This window comes from Pristiophorus japonicus, chromosome 11 (assembly GCF_044704955.1).
Source record: "Pristiophorus japonicus isolate sPriJap1 chromosome 11, sPriJap1.hap1, whole genome shotgun sequence".
Taxonomy (NCBI): Eukaryota; Metazoa; Chordata; class Chondrichthyes; family Pristiophoridae; genus Pristiophorus; species Pristiophorus japonicus.
In genome coordinates, this window is record NC_091987.1 from 149,164,788 (window position 1) to 149,180,282 (window position 15,495).

Sequence of the window (15,495 nt, forward strand, 5' to 3'; positions counted from 1 at the left end):
CTCGCGGGCATAATTAATTTTATATGAGCAGTGGTAGCGTGAAGCAAGCGGGCTGGAGGTCAAACCCACGCATTTCAAATCCAGGGCAGGCTCCAGCCAACTCTCCCACCACAGGCCAACCCATGGAAAGGTCAGGTTAGACATCGCGAGCCGGGATGGGGGTCACAGTCGCGCACAGGTTGTCACCACGGTGTCAGCTGTGGCTCAGTGGGTAGCACTCTCTCTCACCTCTGAGTCAGAAGGTTGTGGGTTCAAATCCCGCTCCAGGTTCTTGAGCACATAAATCTAGGCTGACACTGCAGTGCGGTGCTGAGGGAATGCCACACTGTCGGAGGTGCTGTCTTTCGGATGAGGCATAAAACCGAGGCCCTATCTGCTCCCTCAGGTGAATGTAAAAGACCCCATGGCCAATATTGGAAGGGATGTCATGCAGCCAGTAGTCTAACACATCCTCTACTTTTTGTACCGGGATCCCCAGCACCCAGTGCCTCAGAGGAAGCCAGCACCGCACACTGTTACAGTGATCCCAGTGGATTGAGATAGTCAACTCGAGGAGGAAGCATCCAGTGAATCACAGAGCCAGTGGGTTCGGAGGTACCAGCTCGAGAGCCCGCCGATTCACATCTCACATTGCCTGCATCTAAAGGGAGACTGCCATTTTGGAAAGATTGCCTTCGGTCAAGCCTGGGCTCAGTGGGCAGCATTCTTTGCCTCTGAGTCAGAAGGGTGTGGGTTCAAGCCCCACTCCAGGCACTTGACCTAGGCTGATACCCAGTGCAGTGCTGAGGGAGTGCTGCACTGTTGGAGGCACCATCAGTAAGATGAAACATTAAGCCGAGGCCCCGTCTGCCTTCTCAGGTGGACAAGGAAGATCCCATGGCACTATTCAAAGAGCTGACCTGTTGTTGGCCAATATTCCCCTCTCGACCAACACCTAAGAACAGATTATCTGGTCATTATCTCAGTGCTGTGTGTGGGAGCTTGCTGAGCACAAATTGACTGCTGTGTTTCCCACATTACAACAGTGACTACACTCCAAAAGTGCTTCATTGGCTGTAAAGCGCTTTGAGACGTGCGGTGGTCATGAAAGGCGCTATATAAATGCAAGTCTTTGTGGGGGGTTTTTTGTGGGGTTTTTTAATTTTCTTTGAACACTTTCATTTGTTAGTTGTAAAAATATTGGGAATGGGAGAAAAAAGCCTGTTTGACGGGGACGAGGATGTTGACGGTGGGTGGGAGGCCGTGTGATGAATCCTCCAGGAACACCTTGGTAACCCAAACCGGCTCCATTCCCACTCCGGGGTATCGAGCGGAAAGTAACGCGACGAGTTGAGAATTCCGTGGACAAAGTTGGGAGGTTTCTCTTGAGGGAGAATAAAATGCCCTAGGCTTGTTAGGTTTTTTTTGGAGGGAGGGGTGGGTTGAATTCCTGTGTCAGCTGCAGCTGTAGTCTGAGAGTTTGAGCACAGAAACACTTCAGTCATGTCAATGGCACATACCTGGGGAACCTGGGACCGGTTTCTTGACAGTGAGGTGGGCGCAGACCGACAGCTGTGGCGAACTCTTCCTCGAATGACTTGATACTGCCCCTGAAAAGCAAACGCACTGCCGATGAAAACTTGTGCAGGCAAACTGCCTCAACCAACAAGGTCCTAACATGCCCACATTCACACCCTGAGATCTGGCGTCTGTGCATGTTACAATCTCCCCTCCAATTTAAACCCGTCAATTCAAAATTAAATCCAGATGGTAAACAGGGTTAGATTTTTCAGGTGAAACCGCTGGGGAGGGGAGGGGTTATTTAAGTGTCATGGCAGAAATCTGAGCGCAAGGGAAATTCTTCAGCCTTTGCAATGGTAGAGACGGGCCGTCAGGTTGATCCCTACAGCCAGTAGGGTACTTTTGGAGTGTAGTCACTGTTGTAATGTGGGAAACGCGGCAGCCAATTTGCGCACAGTAAGCTCCCACAAACTGCACTGAGATAATGACCAGATTATTAGAGATGTTGGTTGAGGGATAAATATTGGTCAGGATGCCGAAGCGAAGTCTGCTGCTCTTTCTTCGAAATAGTGCCATGGGATCTTTTACGTCCACCTGAGAGGGCAGACGGGGTCTCAGTTTAACATCTCATCCAAAAGACGGCGTCTCCGACAGTGCAGTGCTCCCTCAGCACTGGACTGTCAGCCTCGATTTTGCACTGAAGTCCCTGGAGTGGGACTTGAACCCACAACCTTCCAACTCAGAGGCAAGAGTGCCGACTACTGAGCCATGGCTGACCTACATTGGCTTCCGGTTAAGAACATAAGAAATAAGAGCAGGAGTAGGCCATACGGCCCCTCGAGCCTGCTCCGCCATTTAATACGGCCTGACGACTACATGTGCGGGAAGTGTATCCGCCTGCAGCACCTGACAGACCGCATTGAGGCACTAGAGCTGCGGGTGGATATACTCTCGAGCATCTGCGATGCTGAGGATGTCGTGAATAGCACGCTTAGTGAGTCGGCCACACCGCAGGTAAAGGGTACACAGCCAGATCGGTGATGGGTGACCAACAGGAAGAGCAGTGGGAGGAAGGGAGTGCAGGGGTTCCCTGCGGTCATCCCCATGTAAAACAGAAACACCGCTTTGGGTACTGTTGAGGGGGATGACTCATGAGGGGAGAGCAGCAGCAGCCAAGTTCATGGCACTGTGGGTGTCTCTGCTTCACAGGAGGGGAGGAAAAAGAGTGGGAGAGCTATAGTGGTGGGGGATTCTATTGTAAGGGGAATAGATAGACGTTTCTGCGGCCGCAATCGAGACTCCAGGATGGTATGTTGCCTCCCCTTTGCAAAGGTCAAGGATGTCTCGGAGCGGGTGCAGGACATTTTGAAGGGGAAGTGTGAACAGCCAGTTGTCGTGGTGAATATAGGTACCAACGATATAGGTAAAAAACGGGATAAGGTCCTACAAGCTGAATTTAGGGAGCTAGGAGTTAAATTAAAAAGTAGGACCTCAAAGGTAGTAATCTCAGGATTGCTACTAGTGCCACGTGCTAGTCAGAGTATGAATCGCAGGATAGCTCAGATGAATACGCGGCTTGAGGAATGGTGCAGAAGGGAGGGATTCAAATTCCTGGGACATTAGAACCGGTTCTGGGGGAGGAGGGACCAGTACAAATCGGACAGTCTGCACCTGGGCAGGACCGGAACCAATGTCCTAGGGGGAGTGTTTGTTAGTGCTGTTGGGGAGGGATTAAACTAATATGGCAGGGGGATGGGAACCTATGCAGGGAGACAGAGGGACGTAAAATAGGGGCAGAAGCAAAAGATCGAAAGAAGAAAAGTAAAAGTGGAGGGCAGAGAGACCCAAGGCAAAAATCAAAAAGGGCCGCATTGCAGCAAAATTCTAAAAGGGCAAAGTGTGTTAAAAAGACAAGCCTGAAGGCTCTGTGCCTCAATGCGAGGAATATTCATAATAAGGTGGATGAATTAACTGCGCAGACAGCTATTAATGAATATGATATAATTGGCATCTCGGAGACATGGCTCCAGGGTGACCAAGGTTAGGAACTCAACATCCAGAGGTATTCAACATTCAGGAAGGATAGACAGAAAGGAAAAGGAGTTGGGGTAGCGTTGCTGGTTAAAGAGGAAATTAATGCAATAATAAGGAAGGACATTACCTTGGATGATGTGGAATCTGTATGGGTGGAGCTGCGGAATACCAAAGGGCAGGAAACACAAGTGGGAGTTGTGTACAGACCACCAAACAGTAGTAGTGAGGTTGTGGGCAGCATCAAACAAGAAATTAGGGATGTGTGCAATAAAGGTGCAACAGTTATCATGGGCGACTTTAATCTACATATAGATTGGACTCACCAAACTAGTAGCAATACGATGGAGGAGGATTTCCTGGAGTGTATCAGGGATGGTTTTCTGGACCAATATGTCAAGGAACCAACTAGAGGGCTGGCCATCCTAGGGTGATGTGTAATGAGAAATGACTAATTAGCAATCTTGTTGTGCGAGGCCCCTTGGGGAAGAATGACCATAATATGGTAGAATTTTTTATTAAGGTGGAGAGTGACATAGTTAATTCAGAGACTAGGGTCCTGAACTTAAGGAAAGGTAACTTCGATGGTATGAGACGTGAATTGGCTGGAATAGACTGGCGAATGATACTTAGAGGGTTGACAATGGATAGGCAATGACAAACATTTAAAGATCACATGGATGAACTTCTAAAATTGTACATCCCTGACTGGAGTAAAAATAAAACAGGGAAGGTGGCTCAACCGTGGCTAACAAGGGAAATTAAAGATAATGTTAAATCCAAGGAAGAGGCATATAAATTGGCCAGAAAAAGCAGCAAATCTGAGGACTGGCAGAAATTTAGAATTCAGCAGAGGAGGACAAAGAGTTTCATTAGGCGGGGGGAAATAGAGTATGAGAGGAAGCTTGCCGGGAACATAAAAACTGACTGCAAAAGCTTCTATAGATATGTGAAGAGAAAAAGATTAGTGAAGACAAACGTAGGTCCCTTGCAGTCAGATTCAGGTGAATTTATAATGGGGAACAAAAAAATGGCAGACCAGTTGAACAAATACTTTGCTTCTGTCTTCACGAAGGAAGACTCAAATAACCTTCCGGAAGTTCTAGGGGACTGAGGGCCTAGTGAGAAGGAGGAACTGATGGATATCCTTATTAGGCAGGAGATTGTGTTAGGGAAATTGATGGGATTGAAGGCCTATAAATCCCCGGGGCCTGATAGTCTGCATCCCAGAGTACTTAAGGAAGTGGCCCTAGAAATAGTGGATATATTGGTGATCATTTTCCAACACTCTATCAACTCTGGATCAGTTCCAATGGACTGGAGGGTAGCTAATGTAACATCACTTTTTAAAAAAGGAAGGAGAGAGAAAACTAGTAGAGTGGACAAGGGAGAATCAGTGGATGTGGTGTATTTGGACTTTCAAAAGGCTTTTGACAAGATCCCACACAAGAGATTGGTGTGCAAAATTAAAGCACATGGTATTGGGGGATAATGTACTGACGTGGATAGAGAACTGATTGGCAGACAGGAAGCAGAGAGTCAGGATAAATGGGCCCTTTTCAGAATGGCATGCAGTGACTAGTGGGGTGCCGCAGGGCTCAGTGCTGGGACACCAGCTATTTACAATATTCATTAATGATTTAGATGAAGGAATTGAATGTAATATCTCCAAGTTTGCAAATGACACTAAGCTGGGTGGCGATATGAGCTGTGAGGGGGATGCTAAGAGGCTGCAGGGTGAATTGGACAGGTTAGGTGAGTGGGCAAATGCATGGCAAATGCAGTATAATGTGGATAAATGTGAGGTTATCCATTTTGGTGGCAAAAACAAGAAGGCAGAATATTATCTGAATGGTGAAAAATTAGTAAAAGGGGAGGTGCAACGAGACCTGGGTGTCATGGTACATCAGTCTTTGAAAGTTGACATGCAGGTACAGCAGGTGGTGAAGAAGGCAAATGGTATGTTGGCCTTCATAGCTAGGGGTTTTGAGTATAGGAGCAGGGAGGTCTTACTGCAGTTGTACTGGGCCTTGGTGAGGCCTCACCTGGAATATTGTGTTCAATTTTGGTCTCCTAATCTGAGGAAGGACGTTCTTGCTATTGAGGGAGTGCAGCGAAGGTTCACCAGACTGATTCCCGGGATGGTTGGACTGACATATGAGGAGAAACTGGATCAACTGGGCCTTTATTCACTGGAGTTTAGAAAGATGAGCGGGGATCTCATAGAAACATATAAAATTCTGATGGGACTAGGCAGGTTAAATGCGGGAAGAGTGTTCCCGATGTTGGAGAAGTCCAGAACCAGGGTCTAAGGATAAGGGGTAAGCCATTTAGGACTGAGATGAGGAGAAACTTCCTGACTCAGAGAGTTGTTAACCTGTGGAATTCCCTACCGCAGAGAGTTGTTGATGCCAGTTCGTTGGATATATTCAAGTGGGAGTTAGATATGGCCCTTACGGCTAAAGGGATCAAGGGGTATGGAGAGAAAGCAGGAAAGGGGTACTGAGGGAATGATTAGCCATGATCTTATTTAATGGTGGTGCAGGCTCGAAGGGCCGAATGGCCTACACCTGCACCTATTTTCTATGTTTCTATGTAATACGATCATGGCTGATCTGATCATGGACTCAGCTCTACTTTCCTGCCCGTTTCCCATAACCTCTTATCCCCTTATCATTCAACAAACTGTCCATTGCTGTCTTAAATTTATTCAATGTCCCAGCTTCCACAGCTCTCTGAGGCAGCAAATTCCACAGATTTACAATCCTCAGAGAAGAAATTTCTCCTCATCTCTGTTTTAAATGGGCAGCCCCTTATGCCTTCTAGTTTTAGTCTCCCCCATGAGTCGAAACATCCTCTCTGCATCCACCTTGTCAAGCCCCCTCATTATCTTATATTTTTTGATAAGATCGCCTCTCATTCTTTTGAATTCCAATGAGTAGAGGCTCAACCTACTCAATCTTTCCTCATAAGTCAACCCCCTCATCCCCGGAATCAACCTAGTGAACCTTCTCTAAACTGCCTCCAAAGCAAGTATATCCTTTCGTAAATATGGAAACCAAAACTGCATGCAGTATTCCAGGTGTGGCCTCACCAATACTTTTTATAGCTGTAGCAATACTTCCCTGCTTTTATACTCCATTCCCTTTGCAATAAAGGCCAAGATATCATTGGCCTTCCTGATCATTTGCTGTACCTGCATTCTATCCTTTTGTGTTTCATGCACAAGTACCCACTGGGTAAATAGGAGATTAACGCAATAGTAAGGAAGGACATTCTCTTGGATGATGTGGAATCTGTATGGGTGGAGCTGCGGAATAGCAAAGGGCAGAAAACACTAGTGGGAGTTGTGTACAGACCAGCAAATAGCAGTAGTGAGGTTGGGGATGGCATCAAACAAGAAATTCGGGATGTGTGCAATAAAGGTGCAGCAGTTATCATGGGCGACTTTAATCGACATATAGATTGGGCTAACCAAACTGGTAACAATACCGTGGAGGAGGATTTCCTGGAGTGTATTAGGGATGGTTTTTTAGACCAATATGTCGAGGAGCCAACTAGAGAACTTGCCATCCTAGACTGGATGTTGTGTAATGAGAGAGGATTAATTAGCAATCTTGTTGTGCGTGGCCCCTTGGGGAAGAGTGACCATAATATGGAAGAATTCTTTATTAAGATGGAGAGTGACACAGTTAATTCAGAGACTAGGGTCCTGAACTTAAGGAAAAGTAACTTTGATGGTATGAGACGTGTATTAGCTAGAATAGACTGGCAAATGATACTTAAAGGGTTGACGGTGGATAGGCAATGGCAGACATTTAAAGATCACATGGATGAACTTCTAAAATTGTACATCCCTGCCTGGAGTAAAAATAAAATGGGGAAAGTGGCTCAACCGTGGCTAACAAGGGAAATTAGGGATAGTGTTAAATCCAAGGAAGAGACATATAAATCGGCCAGAAAAAGCAGCAAACCTGAAGACTGGGAAAAATTTAGAATTCAGCAGAGTAGAACAAAGGGTTTAATTAGGAGGGGGAAAATAGAGTATGAGAGGAAGCTTGCAGGGAACATAAAACTGACTGCAAAAGCTTCTAGAGATATGTGAAGAGAAAAAGGTTAGTGAAGACAAATGTAGATCGCTTGCAGTCAGAATCAGGTGAATTTATAATGGGAAACAAAGAAATGGCAGACCAATTGAACAAATAATTTGGTTCTGTCTTCACTAAGGAAGACACAAATAACCTTCCGGAAATACTAGGGGTCTGAGGGTCTAGCGAGGAGGAACTGAAGGGAATTCTTATTAGTCAGGAAATTGTGTTAGAGAAATTGATGGGATTGAAGGGCGATAAATCCCCAGGGCCTAATAGACTGCATCCCAGAGCACTTAAGGAAGTGGCCCTAGAAATAGTGGATGCATTGGTGATCATTTTTCAACATTCTATTGACTCTGGATCAGTTCCTATGGACTGGAGGGTAGCTAATGTAACAACACTTTTTAAAAAAGGAGGGAGAGAGAAAACAGGGAATTATAGACCGGTTAGCCTGACAATGGTGGTGGGGAAAATGTTGGAATCAATTATTAAAGATGAAATAGCAGAGCATTCAGAAAGCAGTGACAGGATCGGTCCAAGTCAGCATGGATTTATGAAAGGGAAATCATGCTTGACAAATCTTATAGAGTTTTTTGGCCTTCATAGCTAGGGGATTTGAGTATAGGAGCAAGGAGGTCTTACTGCAGTTGTACAGGGCCTTGGTGAGGCCACACCTGGAATATTGTGTTCAGTTTTGGTCCCCTAATCTGAGGAAGGATGTTCTAGCTATTGAGGGAGTGCAGCGAAGGTTCACCAGACTGATTCCCAGGATGGCAGGACTGACATATGAGGAGAGACTGGATCAACTGGGTTTGTATTCACTGGAGTTTAGAAGAATGAGAGGGGATCTCATAGAAACATATAAAATTCTGATGGGATTGGACAGGTTAGATGCAGGAAGAATGTTCCCGATGATGGGGAAGCCCAGAACCAGGGGTCACAGTCTAAGGATAAGGGGTAAGTCATTTAGGACCGAGATGAGGAGAAACTTCTTCACCCAGAGAGTGGTTAACCTGTGGAATTCTCTACCTCAGAAAGTTGTTGATGCCAGTTCATTGGATATATTCAAGAGGGAGTTAGATATGGCCCTTACGGCTAAAGTGATCAGGGGTATGGAGAGAAAACAGGAAAGGGGTACTAGGGGAATGATCAGCCATGATATTATTGAAGGGTGGTGCAGGCTCGAAGGGCAGAATGGCCTACTCCTGCACCTATTTTCTATGTTTCTATATCTATGTTTACATCAGTGGTGCACACGGTGATGACACACGTAGCATGGATGGGCTGCAGTGGAGCGGTGTATGTGTTTGGGGTGGGTGGGTGTGTGGTGGAGAGAGAGCGGGTCACGGCCGGGTTACCGCAGGAGCAGAGTTTTGATAATGGCAGCCATTACAGGAAAAGTCGGTGGCCATTGCACTCCGCAGCTTGGCCGCCGATTCCAGGTGCTGACAGGTCTGAAGGGAAGGGGCAATTTCGGCCCTCCTGGGCTCTTCCGTCTCGCATAAGGCAAATGAGCGGGAACGATCCAAGGGTATACTCCCCACTGCAGGGCGATAGAAACGTGCATCTTCAGCACCGCTCCGGTCCACAAGGCGGGAGTGACATGGCCACACACTAGGGAAAGGCAGGTTGGGGACTGACAGGAGGGAGCAGTTCCTCACACAGAACGAGTAAAGCAGAGAGTGGGCTCCAGCTAGGAATGGAGGTGGAGGTGGAGGCCGTTGCGTCCCATGGGGAGAGGAGGGGGAATTGCAAGGTTTTTAATGGAAGAGTGATCGAGGAGCGCCCAATCACATCCCTTATCTCAACTTGTAGTTGCCGCCCTCCGTCGGATTACTCATGTTCGGCCTACACTTTCCTCTGCTGCTAAAGACCAATGGAAGAGTTACCAGGAGCAAGACATGTCGTTAAACAGGCCCCTCGAGCCTGCTCCACCATTCAATAAGATCATGGCTGACCTTCGACCTCAACTCCACTTTCCTGCACTGTCCCCATATGTTTTCATTCCCTTAATATCCAAAAATCTATTGATCTCTGTCTTGAATATATAAGAACATAAGAAATAAAAACTGAATTCAATTTTTTCAAGCTGAGCAAGGTGGGATTTGAACTCTCAGTCTGTGGATCATCAATCCAAGGCTCTGGATTGTAATCCCTATGCTACAATACCCTCTTAAAAGCTGCTAGTCCAATCATTGAATCATAGAATCATAGAAGTTTACAGCACGAAGGAGGCCATTCGGCCCATCGTGTCCGCGCCGGCGACAAAGAGCTACCCAGCCTAATCCCACTTTCCAGCTCTCGGTCCGTAGCCCTGTAGGTTAGGGCACTTCAGGTGCACATCCAAGTACTTTTTAAATGTGGTGAGGGTTTCTGCCTCTACCACCCTTTCAGGCAGTGAGTTACAGACCCCCATCACCCTCTGGGTGAAGACATTTCCCCTCAAATCCCCTCTAAACCTCCTACCAATTACTTTAAATCTATGGCCCCTGGTTGTTGACCCCTCTGCTAAGGGAAATAGGTCCTTCCTATCCACTCTATCTAGGCCCCTCATAATTTTATATACGTCAAATGAGGTCTCCCCTCAGCTTCCTCTGTTCTAAGGAAAACAGACCCGGCCTATCCAATCTGTCATCACCACAGGCAGTCCCTCAAAACGAGGATGACTTGCTTCCATGCCAAAAAAGGATGAGTTCACAGGTGTTTCAAAGAAGGACCTAATATTCCAGGTCCCGAACTACATCCTCAAGGGTGGTAGATGCCTGTGGGTGGATTTTATTAATGTGTGGTGACCGTTGCACATCAGCCACCACACGGGCTTGACAGAGCTAGGTGTTGGTCCAATGGCAAGAGTTAACCAAGCCGACTGGAGACCAGCTCTGCTGCCTGGACCTAGTGCGCACACACATATCGCCACAGTCACTACACTATCGCACCCAATCAGCCTTGCGATGGCCAAGGAGAATCAGTGTGCTAAATCTTAGCTGTTGTAGAGGTGAGCTTGAGCTTATGTTACTGCCATGATAGGGCTGAGAGTGACACAGACAGGGCATATCCTGCTATTGTTAAAGATGCAGAATGCTGGGACGGTCAGTGCCTCGACATCGCAGAGGTAAATATGTACATCGGACCAGGACATCAGATTTAACGTCATTCATTCCCAGGATTTTAGAGCGAGAGAATTTGAGAGGGAGAGAAAGAAAGCAAGAGAGAAAGAGAATGGAGAAAGATAATCAGAGAGTGTGGGGATGACAGAAAACCTGAGAAACAGAAAGTGAAAGAGAGGTTTGTATGAGGGCGAGAGAGAGTGTGTGTGAGTGAGAGAGAGAGTGAACGAGAAAGAGAGAGTTTGATGGAGTGAGGGAGAGCGCAAGAGTGTGTGAAGGAGTGTGGGAGAGTGTGGGAGTGAAAGTGTGTGTGTGACAGAGTCTGTGGCTCTCGTGTTGGACTGTTCAGCCACCAAAGAACTCACTTTAGGAGTGGAAGCAAGTCTTCCTCGATTTCGAGGGACTGCCTATGATGATGGAGAGTGTGTGTGTAAGAGAGAGTGAGAAAATGTGTGTGAGAGAGTGTGTGTGAGACAGAGCGTGAGAGAGTGTGTTTGTGAGAGAGTGTGTGTGTGAGTGTGAGAGAGTGTTAGGAGAGTGTGTGAGAGAGACTGTGAGAGTGTGTGAGAGAGAGTGAGAGTGTGTGAGAGAGAGTGTGAGAGTGTGTGTGAGAGTGTGAGAGTGTTAGGAGAGTGTGTGAGAGAGAGTGTGAGAGTGTGTGAGAGAGAGTGAGAGTGTGTGAGAGAGAGTGTGAGAGTGTGTGTGAGAGTGTGAGAGTATGAGAGAGTGTTAGGAGAGTGTGAGAGACATTGTGAGAGAGTGTGAGAGAGAGTGTGAGAGTGCGTGTGAGATTGTGTGTGAGAGAGTGTGAGAGTGTGAGAGAGAGTGTGAGAGAGTGTGTGATGTGTGAGAGAGTGTGTGAGTGTGCGAGTGAGTGTGCGAGTGAGTGTGTGAGTGGCTGAGAGAGTTTGGTAAGTGAATTTCTGAGATGAAGTGATAGAGGATACTGAGATGGAAGATAGAGGGAGAGAGAAGCTGAGAGAATGAGTATTAATGGAGACGGGACTGGGCTGGATTCTGATTCATTGCCTGACTGACTTGCTGGATAACACTCAATGCCTCGACTCAACAAGGAACGGCCTCTTCAGCGACATACACGGCAGTGCTGCTGTCCCACCGGGACTGTGCCTGAGTGAGGGCCAGAGTTGATCAACAAACCTATTTGCCCCTGGATCAAAGTACAGAAACAAAGCCCGAGGCCTACCTTTGTGTTGTTGTTTATCTGTGGTGCTCGACGTGACCTAAACAAAAAGCAGAGACAGGTGATTATCTTTCTGTCCGTATTTGCATCAGTCCCGAGGTATCACTTGTTCCAGTGGAGCTTAACTGCCTCAAGTGTAATGTATGCAGTCAGTGAGTACGTTCACAGATATGTACAGCTGTTGATTCCAATATTTGAAGGGGCTGCTCCTCAAATTCTGGTTGCACTTCAGTCCCTCGCTCCGTGATCTTTGGGCAATCTTTGCGAAGGGAGGCGGGCAGGTCGGAAGGCCCCCTCGTAGGACTGCTCCTGGGCACGGCCAAGGGGGCCATCAGCCGATCCAGGCAGCGGCCGGTCGAGGGGGTCGTTCAGCCCGACTGCCTGCCTCTCTTCCGCGGTTACATCCGAGCCAGGGTGTCACTGGAGATGGAGCACGCGGTGTCCACCGGTACGCTCGCGGCCTTCCGCCAGAGGTGGGCGCCGGAGGGACTGGAGTGCATTATTAACCCCGGCAAACAAATTTTAACTTGAATTTGTTTAATTTGCCGGTTTTAGTGCGCCCCCCCCCCCCCCACTTTTAGCCAGGGGCACTTGTATAATTTGTGTTGGTGCTCTCAAATCCGCGCCCCCCCCCCGCCCCCAAAAAAAGGGACACTGGAAAAAAAATTATTTTGGAGTGTGCCCCGTCTTGCAGGAGGCATTTGTTTAAAGTGCACAACTAAACGAGTTGAACTGGTAATGTGTAGTGTGATTGTTAAACCTTTGCTAATAAACCAACTAGTTCTTAATAGCAATGTGTTGCTAGGAATTCTTCAGCAAAGAACCCAAGAAGCAAAAACATTGCAACACGTGCACAGAGAGCTGGCCGTGTTTGTGGTTCCTGACGCTACATAGAGTAGGCCCTTGCTCTGAGAGATCGGTGCGTGGGAATTCCTCTCGCCAAGTCTCACGGTGGTAACTCCTCGCCGCTCCTTCCTGTGGTGTCACACCTGCGCTCCACACCAGTCAAACACGTACTAACAGCAGCAAACCGTTACAAACCACTCGGCAAAGTCTGTCGCAAAGGAAGTGAGGAGGTGGGTATCAGGGCGGGTTCAGTGAGGAACAGGCCCAGCACACGGCCCGATCGAGGCAGCAACGCAACTCGCAATGGGGTGGCAGCAATGCAGAGCTGATTTTCCCATCAACCATGAATTCCTCCCCCACCCCACCCCACCGCCCCACCCTGCCCCCGGACGGACACCGAGTGACGCTAACAGATGCCGATATTCTGCTTGGCGCACGGTCTGCCTATGGGTAAAAAACACGAGGAAGATGTTGAAATTCGGTCCCGCCGTGTTTGAGGCGGTGACACGGGGTGAGCGCCGGTTTTTACCGCCAGGCGGTCGGTGCAGGCTCAAACCGTGCAAAATTCAGTTTTCTAACCCAAAGATGAGAGAGCAGCGCTGAAAGTGCCTCGGGAACCCACGGAGCGAGAGCTCAGGAGGCCGGCCGAACTGTCCCACGGTAGGCTGCGAGTTTAAAAAAATGAAGAAAAGTTTCCCACACTTTCCCTTCCCCACAATTCCCCGCTGGTCCCAGTAATAACTAAATGCTAAAAAATATCATCATAACCACTGACCTTGCTCCCTGGATGCTCCCGCCCCAGGATCCCCAATGTCCCACGACCTTTACCAGGCCGTATGGACACCTACCGGTAAGGCCACCCGACTCACCGAATATCGCCGCCGCGGCGGCAAGGGGCGCTGCACGCTCGATGATGTCACCACGTGGGTGGCGGTCAAGCACGCAGGGGTACATAAGAACGTAAGAAATAGGAGCAGGAGTAGGCCATAAGGCCCCTCGAGCCTGCTCCGCCATTCAATAAGATCATGGCTGATCCAATCATTGTCTCAGGTCCACTTCCCTGCCCGCTCCCCATAACCCCTGGCAAATGATACTTAAAGGGTTGACGGGGGATAGGCAATGGGAAACATTTAAAGTTCACTTGGATGAACGTCAACAATTGTATATCTGGAGTAAAAATAAAACGGGGAAGGTGGCTCAACCGTGGTTAACAAGGGAAATTAAGGATAGTGTTAAATTCAAGGAAGAGGCATATAAATTGGCCAGAAAAAGCAGCAAATCTGAGGACTGGGAGAAATTTAGAATTCAGCAGAGGAGGCTAAAGGATTTAATTAGGAAGGGGAAAATAGAGTATGAGAGGAAGCTTGCCGGGAACATAAAAACTGACTGCAAAAGCTTCTACAGATATGTGAAGAGAAAAAGATTAGTGAAGACAAACGTAGATTCCTTGCAGTCATATTCAGATGAATTTATAATGGGGAACAAAGAAATGGCAGACCAGTTGAACAAATACTTTGGTTCTGTCTTCACAAAGGAAGACACAAATAACCTTCTGGAAGTACGAGGGGACCGAGGGTCCAGTGAGAAGGAGTAAGTGAAGGATATCCTTAATCGGCGGGAAATTGTGTTAGGGAAATTGATGGTATTGAAGGCCGATAAATCCCTGGGGCCTGATAGGCTGCATCCCAGAGTACTTAAGAAAGTGGTCCTAGAAATAGTGGATGCATTGATGATCATTTTCCAACAGTCTATCGACTCTGGATCAGTTCCTATGGACTGGAGGGTAGCTAATGTAACACCACTTTTTAAAAAAGGAGGGAGAGAGAAAATGGGTAATTATAAATCAGTTAGCTTGACATCAGTAGTGTGAAAAATATTGGAATCAATTATTAAAGATGAAATAGCAGCGCATTTGGAAAGCAGTGACAGGATCGATCCAAGTCAGCATGGATTTCTGAAAGGGAAATCATGCTTGACAAATCTTCTGGAATTTTTTGAGGATTTACCTAGTAGAGTGGACAAGGAAGAACCAGTGGATGTGGTGTATTTGGACTTTCAAAAGGCTTTTGACAAGGTCCCACACAAGAGGTTGGTGTGCAAAATTAAAGCACATGGTATTGGGTGTAATGTACTAACATGGATAGAGAACTGGTTGGCAGAGAGTCGGGATAAACAGGTCCTTTTCAGAATGGCAGGCAGTGACTAGTGGGGTGCAGCAGGGCTCAGTGCTGGGACCCCAGCTATTTACAATATACTTCAATGATTTAGATGAAGGAATTGAGTTTAATATCTCTAAGTTTGCAGATGACACTAAACTGGGTGGTGGTGTGAGCTGTGAGGAGGATGCTAAGAGGCTGCAGGGTGACTTGGACAGGTTAGATGAGTGGGCAAATGCGTGGCAGATGCAGTATAATGTGGACAAATGTGAGGTTATCCACTTTGGGGGCAAAAACACAAAGGCAGAATATTATCTGAATGGCAGCAGATTAGGAAAAGGGGAGGTGCAACGAGACCTGGGTGTCATGGTACATCAGTCTTTGATAGTTGACATGCAGGTACAGCAGGCCGTGAAGAAGGCAAATGATATGTTGGCCTTCATAGCTAGAGAACTTGAGTATAGGAGCAGGGAGGTCTTACTGCAGTTGTACAGGGCCTTGGTGAGGAATATTGTGTTCAGTTTTGGTCTCCTAATCTGAGGAAGGACGTTCTTGCTATTGAG

The 15,495-nt window shown here is 47.4% G+C and overlaps 1 protein-coding gene across 1 annotated transcript in view; it reads right to left on the bottom strand.

Moving 5' to 3' along the window:
• Positions 1-15,495, bottom strand: part of tnfsf11 (TNF superfamily member 11) — a 75,202-nt gene that overhangs the window by 5,215 nt on the left and 54,492 nt on the right. The window contains exons 3-4 of the mRNA XM_070892787.1: positions 11,934-11,970; positions 1,500-1,589 (exon numbers count right to left, since the gene is read on the bottom strand). Of these exons, the coding sequence (XP_070748888.1) occupies positions 1,500-1,589; positions 11,934-11,970 (127 nt within the window). The remainder of the gene's footprint in view (positions 1-1,499; positions 1,590-11,933; positions 11,971-15,495) is intronic.